The 14,737-nt window shown below is 52.2% G+C and overlaps 1 protein-coding gene across 1 annotated transcript in view; it reads right to left on the reverse strand.

The window, feature by feature from the left end:
* Nucleotides 1–14,737, reverse strand: part of CCDC180 (coiled-coil domain containing 180) — an 81,346-nt gene that overhangs the window by 35,915 nt on the left and 30,694 nt on the right. The window contains 9 exon segments of the mRNA XM_024734429.1: nucleotides 1,660–1,748; nucleotides 4,311–4,390; nucleotides 7,974–8,093; nucleotides 9,448–9,611; nucleotides 11,514–11,609; nucleotides 11,729–11,839; nucleotides 11,938–12,066; nucleotides 13,042–13,151; nucleotides 14,194–14,282. Of these exon segments, the coding sequence (XP_024590197.1) occupies nucleotides 1,660–1,748; nucleotides 4,311–4,390; nucleotides 7,974–8,093; nucleotides 9,448–9,611; nucleotides 11,514–11,609; nucleotides 11,729–11,839; nucleotides 11,938–12,066; nucleotides 13,042–13,151; nucleotides 14,194–14,282 (988 nt within the window).

Here is a 14,737-nt window from a genome sequence, read left to right on the forward strand (position 1 = left end):
TGCCCCTGAGATCGCCTCCCAGCCATGCCCGAGAACTCGGCGGAAACTCCCACAGCAGTGGAGACGGTCCAGCTTTATCTGCCCACTGTGTCCAGGTGCTATGTGCTGCCCCTGTTCACTGAATCCCCCAGAGGTGTTCTCATCAGCCCCGTCTGGCAGATAGGAAACCAAAGCTCACAGAAGTGAAGGAACTTGCTGGAGGTCACACACCTGGCAAGTGGTGGAACTGGGATCTGAACTCAGAACTGTCCTACTGCACACCCTACAGGCATCAGCCGCCAGCCTACACGGCCTCAGCGTTGCTGTAAGCCAGACATGGCTCCCATTTCCTGTCTGGAATTACGCCAACTGGAAAGCCAGCTCTCTATATTAATAAAGACTTGATTTATGTGCAAAATCTAGAATAAATCAACCTCCCCCAAACTAAAAACGTGTCTCCAGTGGTATACTTCCAATGCCGCTGCCCAGGAACACCAGGCGCCCCCTGTCAGGCTCAGAGTGCTCTTGGGGTACATGAGGACGTCAGCATTCACCCCCTGCATGCACCCAACCAGGGGCCACGAGCATGGGTACAAGGCGTCAGCACTCAGGGCCACAGGGCCATGGGGCTCTGGGGAGGGCGTGAGTGCCGAGGTGGTGAGCGCTGAGCATGTGGTCTTGGGGAGGCTCTCCAAGGGCACAAGGTTTCCCTCCAGGCTTTACTCCTAAAGTCTGACGCCCCTAAAGGGCTGACTGAGAGGCACGTGACTGCCCCTAAGGCCACAGAGCAAGTGGGCAGAGCCCTGTGGGCTCGGACAGCCCCTGGGCCTTTTGCAAACTGGTCTTCTCACCTCCAGATGGGGCCAGCGACACCCACTCTGCAGGGCCTTGTAGGATTTGATGAGAGTGGGTGCAAGACTGTGGCACAGCCCCCAGAGACCACAGCACCCACACTGTGCATCGCACTGGAGAGCGCTCTGCTCCCCTGAACGCTGCTCACCTCAGAGTCTTGGTGGCAGAGCCAAAGCTCGACAGACACACACAGGAGGGGTGGATGGAGGAACAGGCGCTTCCTGGGGCCCACAGGTGAGACCCTCATGGCTTGGGGACTCCTACCACCGCTGGAGCCGGCAGATTACCATCTTCAAAATGATTAGGCTTTTGGGGGTTTTTCATCTAAACAGTTTTCCCAAGGATGCAGGGAGGGGACATTCTGACACAGTATGTCCTTGCACCTCAGAAAACCAGGCATTGTAATTGAAGGGGGTTGTGAGAGGACTCGCTGTCTCACCCTCTAACAGAGGTGGGCGGGTAGAGTGAAGTTGTGTGTGATGCCAGTGGCAACACTATCTACAAAAGGGAAGCATTGGAAATAACTCCCATGACATGACCTCCACTGAATAAATAAAGTGAAGTGATACAGAGGGTCAAGGGTGAAGGCTGAGGTGATCAGAGGGGGAAACTTTGTCCGTGGGGTCAGGGAAGGCTTCCTGGAGGAGGTCATGTTGGGGGCCACTGAGGGGTGGGTGGGAACAGCTGGGGAGAAGAGGGTCCAGGCTGAGGGAACAGCTTCAGAATGCCCAGAGGCCAGCGTGGAGGGAAAGCAGGGGGTGCGGGCTGGAGAGGGGCAGGGGCATGCCCTGTACTCCTCTCCTCAGACGGGCCAGGAGGGGCACCCACCTTGCACTTCTGCACTTGGGCCAGGCACTCCTGCCAGGTCTTCTCATACTGCAAGCGGATCCGCATCATGCAGTCCACGTGGTAGGCATCTCCATAGGTGGAAAAAAGACGTCAGCAGCTCTTCCAGAAGAAGAGGGGAGGTTGGCAAGAGGAGTTTCCCCGTCGCTCAGGGCAGAGGCTTCTCCCCAGCCAAGTGCCTCAACAACGGGGATAATTTAGATCAGGGGCTGCTATCTTCCTCGCCTCAAAGTTCCTGACACCCCAAGATAAGGACCTCAAATGAGGAGCCACCTTTTTCTGTTCTGACCCTAATTCTTGACTCAGTTTCCAGGCTGGTGAAATTCTTCTGGGGGAGTTGCACCACGTCACAGAACAGTAACCAGGTGCAAATTAAGGAGCGTTTACAGATCATGTCTGTGGTGAACCCCTTAAGAAGTGAATGGACCAGCGGAACATTCCAAAGCTGATGGATTGATTAATTGATTGATTGATCTTCTCCTCTTCCTCCGCCCTACTGTTTCTGGTTTATAGTCACCTCGGTGTATCTCTTGGTATCTAAGATAAGGAACTGAAGTTTAATGTTCCTGGCAGTTCTAGAAACTGAAAGATAACACAAAGATTGTGTGGTGGTTGTTCCTTGACAAGGGCTGGGAGTAGGGCAGGCTGGATGGCAGTTAGAACACTGGGGAGGGGAGGGCTTCCCTGGTGGTGCAGTGGTTGAGAGTCCACCTGCCGACGCAGGGGACACGGGTTCGTGCCCTGGTCCGGGAGGATCCCACATGCTGCGGAGCGGCTGGGCCCGTGAGCCATGACCGCTGAGCCTGCGCGTCCAGAGCCTGTGCTCCGCAACAGGAGAGGCCACGACAGTGAGAGACCCGCGTACCGAAAAAAAAAAAAACACAACACTGGGGAGGGTAGATGTGTAGTGGAACTGGTGAGGAGAGGCCATAAAGCTGGTTTCTCCCATCCCCAGGGCCGCTGCCTAGGCCAGCACACCTCCACCCTTCCTATGAAGTCACTATGATGAAGCTCCGCCCCGGGTCTCTGTGCTTCTGTTCCTGTACTCCTCTGATCCGTTCCCCGCTCTAACCTTATCACTCCCAGCTCAGAACCTTCCACTGGGTTCCCACTACCTTCAGGATAAAGTTCAGCCTTCCGCACATGCCACGTGGCCAGCACAGTCTGGCCCTCTGGCATCTTCCAGCCTCGCCTGCTACCTTCTCCTTTCCCTGAAGGCCCCAGCTCTGTCTGACCTCTCAGCCTCCCCACATACTAGTCTTCTGGCTTAGAAAGCTCCCCTGACCCCTGGGCCTGGCTACCTTGTACTTGCCTTGCAGGTCTCAACTGGATGATCACTTCCTTGGCAAGGTGTCTTATAACCTTTAACCAGGCTGTGCCCCCAAATACACATTCATGTAGCTGGCCACCTGTCCACTCCCTGCTGTAACATCCTGCGTGGTCTGACTTCCGCTCTGGACTGGAAGCACTCAAGAGAGATCCACCCTGCTGGCTACCAGGGCCCAGCGCCACACTTGCTCCTAGGAGGCGTCCAGTGAATAGCAGCCATTGCTATTATTTACGGTCTCGGGACTCTTATGCTCGGTATTATAATATAATTATAATACCTTTGGAATTATATTATAATACCTTTGGAATTATAAACCCGAGAGGCCTGGGAGCAGTGGTGGGTACTACTAACCAAAGCACCCAGGTCAAGTCTGGCTGTGACACTTCCTTAGCTGTGTGACCTTGGGCAGGACACTTCACCTCTCTGTGCCTCTGAATCCTTCTCTATCACAGAGGGGCAATGACACCACTGACCTCACTGGGTTGCCTCAGAGGAGATTGAAATACTGTATTGAATATATCTTCTAGAGCAAGACTTGGCAAACTCTGCTAGACAGTAATATTTCCAGCTTTGAGAGCCACACAGTCTCTGCTGCAACCACTCATTTCTGCTGTTATAGAGCAGATGCAGCCAGAGACAGTATGTAAACAAATGAGTGGAGCTGTGTCCCAATGACCCCTATTTACTAACGGGCAGTGGCCCGCGGGCTGGAGTTTGAGGACCCTGGTTATAGAGAATTTCTAAACGTTATTATTTATTCTTGAGCGCCGAGTAAGCCAGCCACTGAACTATGACTGGACTGCAGGATTGCACGTGATTCTTACATCAACCCCACAAGGTAGGTACATTTATTATTCCTCTTGAGATTCCTATGTTATGGAGGAGGAATTGGAGGCCAAGAGAGGCCATGACTTCCCCTAGGTCCCAGAGTGGGGGCAGTGCACCTCATACATCCAGGGTCTGGCCCCTGAGCCGTCCTCACAGGTGGTCCTTGGAGCCATCCCTCTGGCTCCACGCTGTGGTCAGGGGTCAGAGTGTGGGACCAGCTGGGAAGTAACTTGGGAGGTGGTGGGAGGAGGAGGGGCTCTGCCAGGCAAGGTCTGGGGGTCCGAGATAAACCCTCAGCGCTTACTCTTCTCTCCACACCCCAACCCTTCTTCCCCAAGAGGGACTTGCCACTTACTCCTGAGTTTATAACAGACTCTCACATAAATGACTGGCTGACAGACTGAAGCTGCTACAAAGCTACTACTTGAGCAGAGTTCTGGCGACACTCAAGTGGGATCCCACAAACGTCACTCACCAAGGTGCTTATTCAGGGAGCTGAGAGTAGAACGCCATTCAGTCAGCTGAGCTTTGCTGTAATTGGGGGGCAGGAGGTCACTGGGGAAGGAAGATGTGACACGTGAGCCATACTTGAATAAAACATTCACTTACCAAAATTGGTAGCATCTTCAAGGAACACGGGCCTAGGGAAGTATCTACGTAAATACCGATGAAATGAGTGACCTGTTGGGGATTTCCTGGTGCTAAAAGCATACCTTGTGAAAAGGTCTAATAACATTATTGAGCATGTTACTTAGAAAATAAAACTGAATTTTCCTAATGGAAAAAAACCAAATGGTTATCACACGACCCAGGAAGCCACTTCGAGGAACCTAATGAGAGATAACAATATAAAATGCATACAGAGTTTATGCATTAAGACCGTTGCTTAACAGTACTGTTTATAAACACTCAAAAAATCAAAAACAACCTTCATTCCAACAATAGGGACTTGTCTGAATAAAATACATGAATTCTTTTCTGTAGTCACTAAAAACCATGTAGCAGATTGAAAAATGGTCAGTATCGTTAGGTCCTCCCACCAGCAGGTGGAGTCTATTTTTCCACCCCTGGATCTGGGCTTGGCCATGAGATTTGCTTTGGCCAGTGCGACACTAGCAAACATGACACAGAAAAGGCTTGGGGAAAGGGCTTATGCATTCCACTTGCCCTCTCTTGCTGTAGGGAGCTCTTCTGCCAGCACAACCACCATGCCTACAAGCCTGGATTAGCCTCCTGGAGGCTGAGGGAGCAAGTGGAGAGAGGCCCCAGCTGCCCCAGCTGAGGCTCCAGACACGGGAGTAAGGCCATCCAGCCCAGCCACAGGGAACTGCTCGGCCAGCTCACAGAATCATGAGAAGCAAAAAATGATTGTTGCTTTAAGCCACTAAGGAAGTTACAGGTGGTGTTTACTGATGTGGAAAAATGCGTATGACATGCTATTTATTGTCCAAACCAGGACATTTTGCCAGTGAAAGGGGGATGAGATTAACAATTACGTCAGACAAGACGTGTAACCCAGGATGGTCTTGGGCAGCCCCCTCATAGTGGGACAGTAAAGAGCAAAAGGTAGCTACAAGAGTGTGCAGGGCATAATCTCATGTCTACACATTGTACTAAATGCAATGTGGCACCCTAGACTGGGCCTAGATTGTGGCATCCTAGATTGGGTCGTGGAACAGAAAAAGGACATTAGTGGAAAAACTGGTGAAATCCGAAAAAGTCTGGTGTTTACTTAGTGGGAACTCATCAAAGTTAATTTCTTAGTGTTGACAAGTGTCCATGGGCAGTGTAAGATGACAACATTAGGGAAACTGGATTGGGAGTCTACAGGAATTCTGTGTGCTACCTTTGTAACTTTTCTGTAAATCTAACATTACTCCAAAATGCAAATTTTATTTTTAAAAACTATTTTTAAATGACATGCACATATACTTACTGGGTCCAGGAAAATCCATGGGGATTCTCCTGGGATTTTGGATAACTCCCTCTTGGGGCCCTGGGAATCTTAATAAGACTCCCCACCCCTCTGCCATCACTGCCCACAAGCCTGCAGAGGGCCTGGCATGCGCCAAAACAAGGATCCTCGCCGGGCATCTGGGGCTATGGGTTTACAGAGGAAGGCCTGGAGCTCTGGGCCGGAATGGGACGTGGGCGATACGTGTGATCCCATATGAGGCAGTTCCATGGAACAGCTCCTCAGGCTTGATTAGAAGGCTCCCCAGCAGCCGCTGACAGGTCAAGGAAACATAGGTGGTGTCTACACAGTGTGCTTTGTGGGAGCTGTCCAGACCTCTTTGCACAAATACCACAAACCCAAACCTTCGCTCGACACTCACTGGAATTCTGTGATCAAGGCTTTGCAACTTTAAGTTGTGTGTTTAAGCATTGTGTTTGCAATGCTTCCAGACAGTGGGATTATGTTCTGACTTCACCTTTTTATATATTCCCACTGCTGGGTCCTATGTCCTATAAATGTGCTCTTGCCTCTGATTTCTTAGAATTGCCCCCACCTTCCTCCAGGCCAAGTCATATCACACACCCAGCTCCATGCTCTGCCTGCAGACACTGCCATTATACAGTGTGTCCCAGCTTTGGCCAGAAGCATCAATGAATGCATTTTTCTCCAGGTCTTTGGCCCTGTCTCTCCCCTCCACTCAGGCAGCAGTCAGCCCCACATTCACAGCCTGTATGAGGGATGTGGTGGGGCATAAAAGACATCAGCCTAAAAATCTTTCTGCATTTTGTCTGCAAAAGTCTAAGTTCTTAGGAGAGTCGAGAACACTGTTGAGGAGAAGGCATTTGTGGGAGTCGGCTGAGAGCCCTGGGGAGGAGGAGGGTGCTGGGGACCAGGACTGTCTCCTCACCCAATAGAAAGGGGCTGGGGGGAGGTGCAGACACAGCAGGATGGCGGGTGCCTGGCAGTGCCAGCCTGGCAGTACCACCAGCCTACTTCCTGGTGGCACCATGGGAGCAGCTGCAAGACCCACATCTCTGGACAGCAACGGTTGCCTGGATGTGAGGACTCAGGGGCTCAGAGCAGCCTCCTCAAGATTCCTGCGTCCAACAGTCTGGAAGCAGCAGCAGTTGCCCAGCCGCATGTGTGTGGACCAAACTCTGATGACCAGACTCCCACCACCAGGCCTGGCTTTGGGTGGGATTCCGTAACTTTCCCTCAGTGGACAGGATCCCCAAGAAAGGCTAAGTTTTGCCCAGCTTTATGAACAGGGACTCAGAGTCAGAAATAAGTGGAGTCAGAGAAAACAACAAAAGCACTTTTCCTTGTGTTGAGATTTTTATCCACATTAATTTCACACTGCATGAAAATGTGGCTGCACATGGGGCAGGAGATGCCAATCCTGAGGGAGTCCTTCTGGCTCACGTTGTGGGGGTCCTAATAGTCATTTACGTCCCAGGAGAACTTGAGCTCCGTGGTGGGGAGACGGGAAGAACCTGCATCCCAGTGTCCAACGAGGGACCATCCCAGCGTCCAAAGGACCAAGGAGGTGCACGGGTCCCAACACATGAAATGTCTTTGCCTTGCAGGACCACACAGGCTCCATCCTGCTGCTAAGGGTGGATGCTATGGGCTCCCCTGACGGTGGGCTTCCAGGGTCTAGAACAGTCAGTATGCCCCTGCCAAAGAGCTTATCATGGGATCAGAGCTGGACCCAGGTGTGAGGGAAGCATCCACAGCCTCTGACAGGTCCCTGTCAGAGGGAGCAGCCTCCTCACCAGCCTCCAAGCCTTCAGCTTCATTCATACCCCTCTACCCACCCTCCAAACTGCAGATCTGATGGAGTCACTCTGCTCCCCACTGCCCTCAGGAAAAGTCTAGCCCCTGACCTGGCCCCTCCTTCCCCCGCTCCCCTCCGACCTCGCCCCTGTCATTACCCCCTTCCAAGCTCTTCGGCAGAACCACACTAAACTTCTTTCTGCAGCAAATGTGTCACGTGCCCTGCTGCCACTGGGGCTGGGACACCCCAGAACATGGACCCAGGCAACCAGCCCAGGACCATAGAACTGGGAGACGGCCGGGTCTGGAGGACACCTCAGAAGAAAGGTCAACGCTGAGGACTGTGCCTGCCTCCCCCATGGACCCCCGAAAGGTGCCCCTCCCCAGCGGCCCCTCCTTCTGTACCAGATGGTGCAGAGATGGTCCAGCCGCTTTTGCTGCAGGGCGCTCTGGTTCTTAAACATGGTCTCCAGCTCCATCTGCACAGCTGGAGGAGTCTGGATCCTTTCACTGGCCATGAACTCACTGGGCGTCCAGACACGTCAGCACCATGCAGAGGAGGGGAGGGGCAAGGTGGATGGGAGAGAAGGGATGAGACCCACGGTAAGAACGTTCAGAACCCTAGCACCCGGACACCACTCCCAGCCCCTTCCCCTCCATCCGGGCATCTGAGGAAAGGAGGAAAGAAAGAGAGGGAAGGAGAGCGGGGGAGAGAAGAATGGAGGGACCAGCAGGCACAGATCGGGTGTGGGTCCTGACTGCTGCCTCCAGCCCTGTGACCTTGGGCAAGTTGCCCCCCCTGAATCTCAGTTTCCTCTTCTGTGATGGAGCTAATGACAGCACCTTCCTCAAGGAGTACTTGTGAGGACCCAGCAAGATAATGTGAGCAAAGCCCTTAGCACTGTGCCTGGCTCCTGGGAAGTGCCCAGGACGTGTCAGCACCTGCCATCACTGCCGATGATGGTTACTGACATCTTAACAACCTCCCAAGCCCACGCCCAGGCCGAGACCAGGCACTTTCCATGCAGCATCTTGTTGACCATCACTGAAACCCTATCACCAGTTAGGGTGCACCTGCAGAAGGCTCTGTATGTTCAAGCCCTTGACCAAGGTCACAGGGAAAGTACAGGTGCAGCCAGACCTCAATACACTTTTCCTTCCTCCCCAGAGTCAGACTCTGGTGCTCTCCATCTAGAAATGTGGGCGTACAGATGGGCCTCCCATCCCCACGGCTACAGCACAGACAGACACTCTTTGGTGTCCTCAGACATCTTGGTCCCAAGAGTCCCTTTCTTAGCAAAAGAAAGCCTTCCTTATTGGCCAAAAGCTCCAGGACCCTTGTGTCAGTATTAACAAAAGTGCCATCTGGTGGAGGGAGCTTGGAGATGGGCGCTCTCTTCACCCTGCCTCCCATGGGTAAAACCTGCTACCACAGGGTGGGAAGTGTTCCAAGCCTGAGGGATGGCCATTCTCCTTGGCCCAGTAATAGTAGAGTGGACAGTGGGCAGATAATCAGACTAACATTTTCAAACAATTTGTACAGTGCTCAGAAAATGCTTATGAGAAAATGTGTACGAAGAAAATAAGATACAAATCTACATACGCAGTATGTGTCTAAAGAAGCCTGGGAGAAAATATACCAAAATATCAGCCGTGCTTCTCACTGTGGTGAGGAATTAATGGTGATTTTTAATTTCTTCCTTATACTTTTATCTATTTTGACTTTTAAAAAAGAGCACCTATTACTTTTACCACCAGAAAAAGCAAGAGCCTTTTAAAGTAACCACAAAAGGGAGGGAGAATGTGGCCCCCTTGCCCACCTATGCTGCCGCCCAGGGGGGCAGGGGGAGAGCCTCGGGTGGTGTGGGCAGCCACCGACCTGAAACCCTGCACCAGGTCCTCCTTCTTGAGAGCCTTCCAGGCATCCACCAGGCCCTGCCAGCGGCGGTGGCCATCGAGCTCCTGCTGCAGCACGGCCTCCATCAGGTTGACAAACAGCTGGGCGAGGGCCCTCCGGTTGCCCAGCAGGGCGTGGTTTATGATCTGCAGTAACAGGTGGGCAGGCTCTAGATAGAGCGGGGGCTCTCCAAGGTCAGAACAAGGCTCAGTTGGAGAGGGGGCTGGTGAGCTGCGGGCCGAGGGCCGAGCAGGGCCGTGGCAGCGTCTGAGGAGTACTATGGGGTCGCTGGGCACTCAAGGAAGCTGCCTGGGGTCAGCGGCTACGGACATGACAACAGTCTTTCCTGAAGGCTTAACCATGAACCCTGACCACGTGAGTTTCAACCCAGCTCCAAGGCCACCTCAGACTGTTTGTTTAAAAAGGTGATTCTAAGTTCACTGGAGTTAAGCACTTCAGCAGGCTTTCAGTGTTTAACTATTTTTTTAGAAATTTGTTCCAAAAGCAGAGTGCTCATGCTACCGGGGACCAGCCACATATGGTTGTGATGAGAACCAGTACCCAATTACCAAATGAGATCAGAGCTAGGACATTCTTTGGCAGTCCTCCCAGCGGACCTCACCAGGGCACCTTTGGCATGGCAGTCGGGACGATTCTTCACGGTGTGACACTGTTCTACCATTTAGCCTCTCCACCCCCTTAAATGAGAGCAGCCTCTCCCGAGTCCCCGAAGGACTGGGACAGCCAAAAATGCCCCACACATGTCCCCAAGCCCTCTATGCACTGCCCTGGGGCAAGGGTGAGAACCGCCAAGCTCAGCAGGCAGAAATTTCAGTAACAATTTTCACTGAAAACCGAGGTTTGATGCTGGCTGTTCCCAGCTGGGGGGCATTGGCAAGTATCCCCTGAATCTCCAATTCCGTAGCCATAATGTAAAGATAATGCCATTTACAGCACAAGGAATTGGTGAAGTTAAACGAGATGATGCACACAGAGCAAGTAGAAAGTACCAGTTGTTATGCATACAATAAACACAGGAAAGTCCAATGTCGAAACGTAAGTGGGACACTGTTAACTCTGACTCCCCTAATCGATCAAATGGCTCAAAGTTAGGAACTCCTGCTTGTCTCAAAATGAGAGCGGCCACTGCTGCGTTCTCTTATGTCATCCTCCCCCCAAATACTGGTGTTTAAGTGTCACTATCCTCATTTTATGGACACGGAGTTCTAGGTGCTGGGGCTGAGTAATTTCAGGAACTTTCATGTCTGGGCAGTGGAGAGGGGGGTCTGTGCTCTCTCTCTGTCTGTGCTTTGTCCAGGACCCCAAGGCACAGACCTGGGCTGGAGCCCATCTGTGATTCTGAACACTGTACCCCTTCTACCCTGCGTGCTGCCAGGAGGCCCATTAACCGGCAAGCCCAGCTTTCTGTACAGAACCTAGAAACCTATGCAAGAGAATGTACCTCTGAGTAGCCAAAAGAAGTGTCCTTTCATGAACAACCTTGATTTTCTTGTATTTTTTTTTATCCCAAAGGAAGCATTTGGAGGAGGCTGAGGGTGTGGACAGAGAAGCAGTGGGGACAGAGCCAGAGGAGCAGGCATGGTTCAGCAATAGACTGACAGCAGGAGGAAAGACAAGAACCACTAGAAAAACTAGACATACAGGGCATGCTGAGGTCACTTATGAGTGCACACACCACCCTGAGACCACAACAGTTGTGAGATCATGCCTCTGTCTTGTAGCACACATAGCATCGCACACGGTAGCTGAGACACGGCCCCGTAGGTGCTCATAAAATTAGCATTGGTCACACTGATGACACAGTATTAGGTTAACTGGCAGGGAACATGGCAGGGAAGTATAAAATGTACTAGAGAGATTTCTATTGAAAATACTTAACAAAGACTCTAGTTCTGAACTCAAGTAGCCAACCTGAGTTACTTGGAAATGTTATATATGAGAAGCCCATCATTCCTGAGACCCAGGCTCTAGGGCATCCTGGGGTCCTGCTCCCGCGGGCTCATCCCCTGCACGTGAAAACCACTCACCATGGCTTCTTTATCAATCAGCCTGTACACGTCGGGCTGCATGAGGTAGGAAGTTTTCTCTATGATTTCCACGTATTTCTTCAACACACTTTTTAGCTAGAAATGACAAGGCACCACAGTGAGTGACTCCCTTCTCCTGGAGAACTAAAAACAGGTGATGACTCATAAATCCCACAAGTGAAAATCACCAAGGGCACATCTGGAGGCCAACTCACTTTATCTGCCCGGGAGAACTCAAGCGAGTGCAGCGTCTTGTCCAGCTCCTTGATCTCCTGCTTCTGGAGCAGGAACTTCTCGGCCACCTGATCCCGCAGCTCCAACAGGGTCTGTGCCAAGAAGTTTGGGTCAGGCTGGGAGAACAGGTGGCAGGGAAGAAAGGAACAGGACGCAGGTAGGGCGGGTTCCGCCACGAGGGGACCCCTACTTGGATGGTGTAGTCTTCAAGGTTGCTGTCGTTTTCCACCTTTTCGAAGAGATTGTTGATGTCTTCGTCAGACTCAGCCAGCTTTTTTAAAAGAAGGGCTCCTGGCTCCACGATGAGAGGTTCCATTTCCTAAAACAGGCCAGGAGGGCGAGGGCTATGGTATCAACACCCCTGGGATGGGAAGGACCCCCCCAACCCTATAGTAGGGAAGTGCCAGCTGCGGTCCTCTCTCAAAAATAGCAACTCTTACCTAGACCTACAGAGTTCAGATTTACTAATTGTTCACAGCCAGAGCACAAGGGCAGCACTATTCGGGACACACGTCATGTGTGAGGCCTTGTCCTCAGACTCACTTGGTCCTCATCATAGCCGGCAAAGTACGTGCTGACCTTATGCCTGGCCCATGGTTGGAGCTCAACAAATATTCATTAAAGAAGTGGCCAGTGAAATAATTCCAAGAGTGTTTCAGATGAGGAAACTGAGGCTCAGTTCGGTTGTGTGACCAAAGCCACTGAGCTCACGGTGACAGCAGAGCTCAAGTCCAGTTGGGATATATTAGGAAAGTGATAAGCTGGCAGGGAGAGCACCTTCTTGGTGCTTTGGGTCTACGACCAGCTCCCGGAATCCAGGGAGCTCAGGGAGAAAGTGGTGAGTGTGATCCGGGGCCCAGAGAGGACCCGAAAGGGCAATATTCCAGGGATTAGTCTGGTTAGAGGTCTCTGGAGAGGAACAGTGAGCCAGTTGAGGGTAGTGCCTAAGGGTCAGGCCGTTTGGTCCCTTGTTAGTAGGACTGAGCAGGGAGATCAAAGACTGGGCTTTAGCATCAGATCCAGAGTCCAGTTCCCACTTGGCCCTTACGTGCCAAATCAGGCAGGACTTTCTGGGCCTCACCGGTAAACTGGAGGTTATAACAGTACCTGACATATAGAGTTCTGCTCATAATCAGAACTTGTAGCAAGCCATCCAAACATGGCTACTACGATTCTGTCTACACCTGGTGAGCCACTGAGGACCTGGGAGGAGGGGCGGTGGGCGCTGTGCGGAGTCCACCCTCCCCTTGGAATGGCCCAGGAACAGAAGGCAAGCGAGAGGGAGAATTCTCACCATCGCAGTCTGATCGATCTCCTCCTTAAAGCTCGCCAGAGCACTCTCATAGCCCCTCCTCTTGTAATCCCCTCGCCCTTGAAGGGTGATGGCGCTGAACCTCTCAGGAACTGGGAGAGAACAACGGAGGTGATGAGGCTGCCCTCAGAGCTCCAAGGTGAGGTCAGAGTACCCAGGAAAAGACAGCAAGGCAGCAAGTGCCTGGGTTCAGGAGATGGCCCCCCAAAGCAGGCCGGCAGTGTCAGAGACTTAAGGACAAAGAAGGTGATCCCTAAGTGCTGTAGGGAATTAAGTCTTGCATATACAGTTAAATGCTCAAAAAAAGTTCCAAATGGTATGTATAGAATAGGAACATTTAGGGTTTTTTAAAAAAGTTTTATAGAAGAAAACACATACACAGATAAGAATTACCAACACTTACCAGCACTTACCACTCACGAGGTATTGTTCTAAATCAGTTACTCCTCAGGATGAAGCCAAGAGGCAGGTTCTATTACCGGCCACTTAATAGGACACTCAGGCATGGGGGTGCAAGACCAAAGGCAGTCAGAGGCTCGGCAGGGGTTGGCATGTGGGCCCTCTGCTCTAGGGCCTGTGAGCTCACCCTGCGCTCTGCGGTCCTCTGAATACAGGTGGGGCACTATCTGGTTTCATGGGCGGTGGGCACTCTTGGGCGGAGAAAGGGGCTATTGTGGAGGCGGAGTTTTCACCTTCTGCTTTATCTCCTTCCTTTTTCTATAGTGAGCATGTATTACTTTTTTAATTACAAAGAAAAAGAGCCTCCATATCCGGATAAAGTCAAACCAGGGTAATGTGATACAGATTGAAAAACCCTCCTGTGAAATCACAGACGAGCGAGCTACATCCTTTACCAAACGGTTTCATCAGGAAATGCTGACTGTGCAGGCAGCCCCTCTTCCCCCCACCAGCTCCCTGGGCTGGGGAGAAGGTTCAGGGGAGATGCTTCAGAGGCAAAGGCCCAGGGGAGAGGGGCGGGGCGGAGAGGTGGGTTCCAGGGAAGGCCCTCTACGATGCTGAGCAGAGGAACAGCTGGGACCTTCAGGTGCTTCTACTTTAGCGCTTCCAGGAGCTCCCCACAGAGCGCTCTCTGGCCCAGGCCACGCCTGCCCTCATGCCTGAACAACGGCTCACCGGGAGCGTCTGGGAGGCCCCGCACTTCTCTGGCAGCAATGCTGTTCTCACTCTCTTGAGCTTTTTCCTTCTTGGCTATTTCCTTTTCCCTGAGGCACAAGCAGAGGAAAACAATAACCAACACCCCCTACCACACCCACCCCTCCCCGCCCCGCACTGCTCCCCTCCAGTGTAGCTCTGGGTCTCCACAGACACCCTGGGAATTGGTAATAGTCCGGGCCCACTGATTCCAAAATGCCCTGAGGATGTGCCCCCAGCAAACACTGCCTGGGCATCTGCTGCCAGCAGACACCACAGTCCTCAGGTGAGAAGCTGGGGTCTGCCCTCAGGGATCTTGCTCCATTCTGGCCACACAACAAGTGTGAGTGGTGGGCAGGAGCCATTTTTCACATGTGGAAACTGAGGGCCACAAGGGGCCTGGCCAACCTGGGAAAGCCAGACTGGGGCTAAGCATTCAGCACGCTCCTCATCTGCTTCTTCAACAACGCATCCTATGAGGCAGCCAGGGTGACCCTGTTGTCCAGGATGGGGGATGAGGGAGGGA

Source organism: Neophocaena asiaeorientalis, unplaced genomic scaffold (assembly GCF_003031525.2).
Source record: "Neophocaena asiaeorientalis asiaeorientalis breed wild unplaced genomic scaffold, Neophocaena_asiaeorientalis_V1.1 scaffold192, whole genome shotgun sequence".
Classification (NCBI taxonomy): Eukaryota; Metazoa; Chordata; class Mammalia; order Artiodactyla; family Phocoenidae; genus Neophocaena; species Neophocaena asiaeorientalis.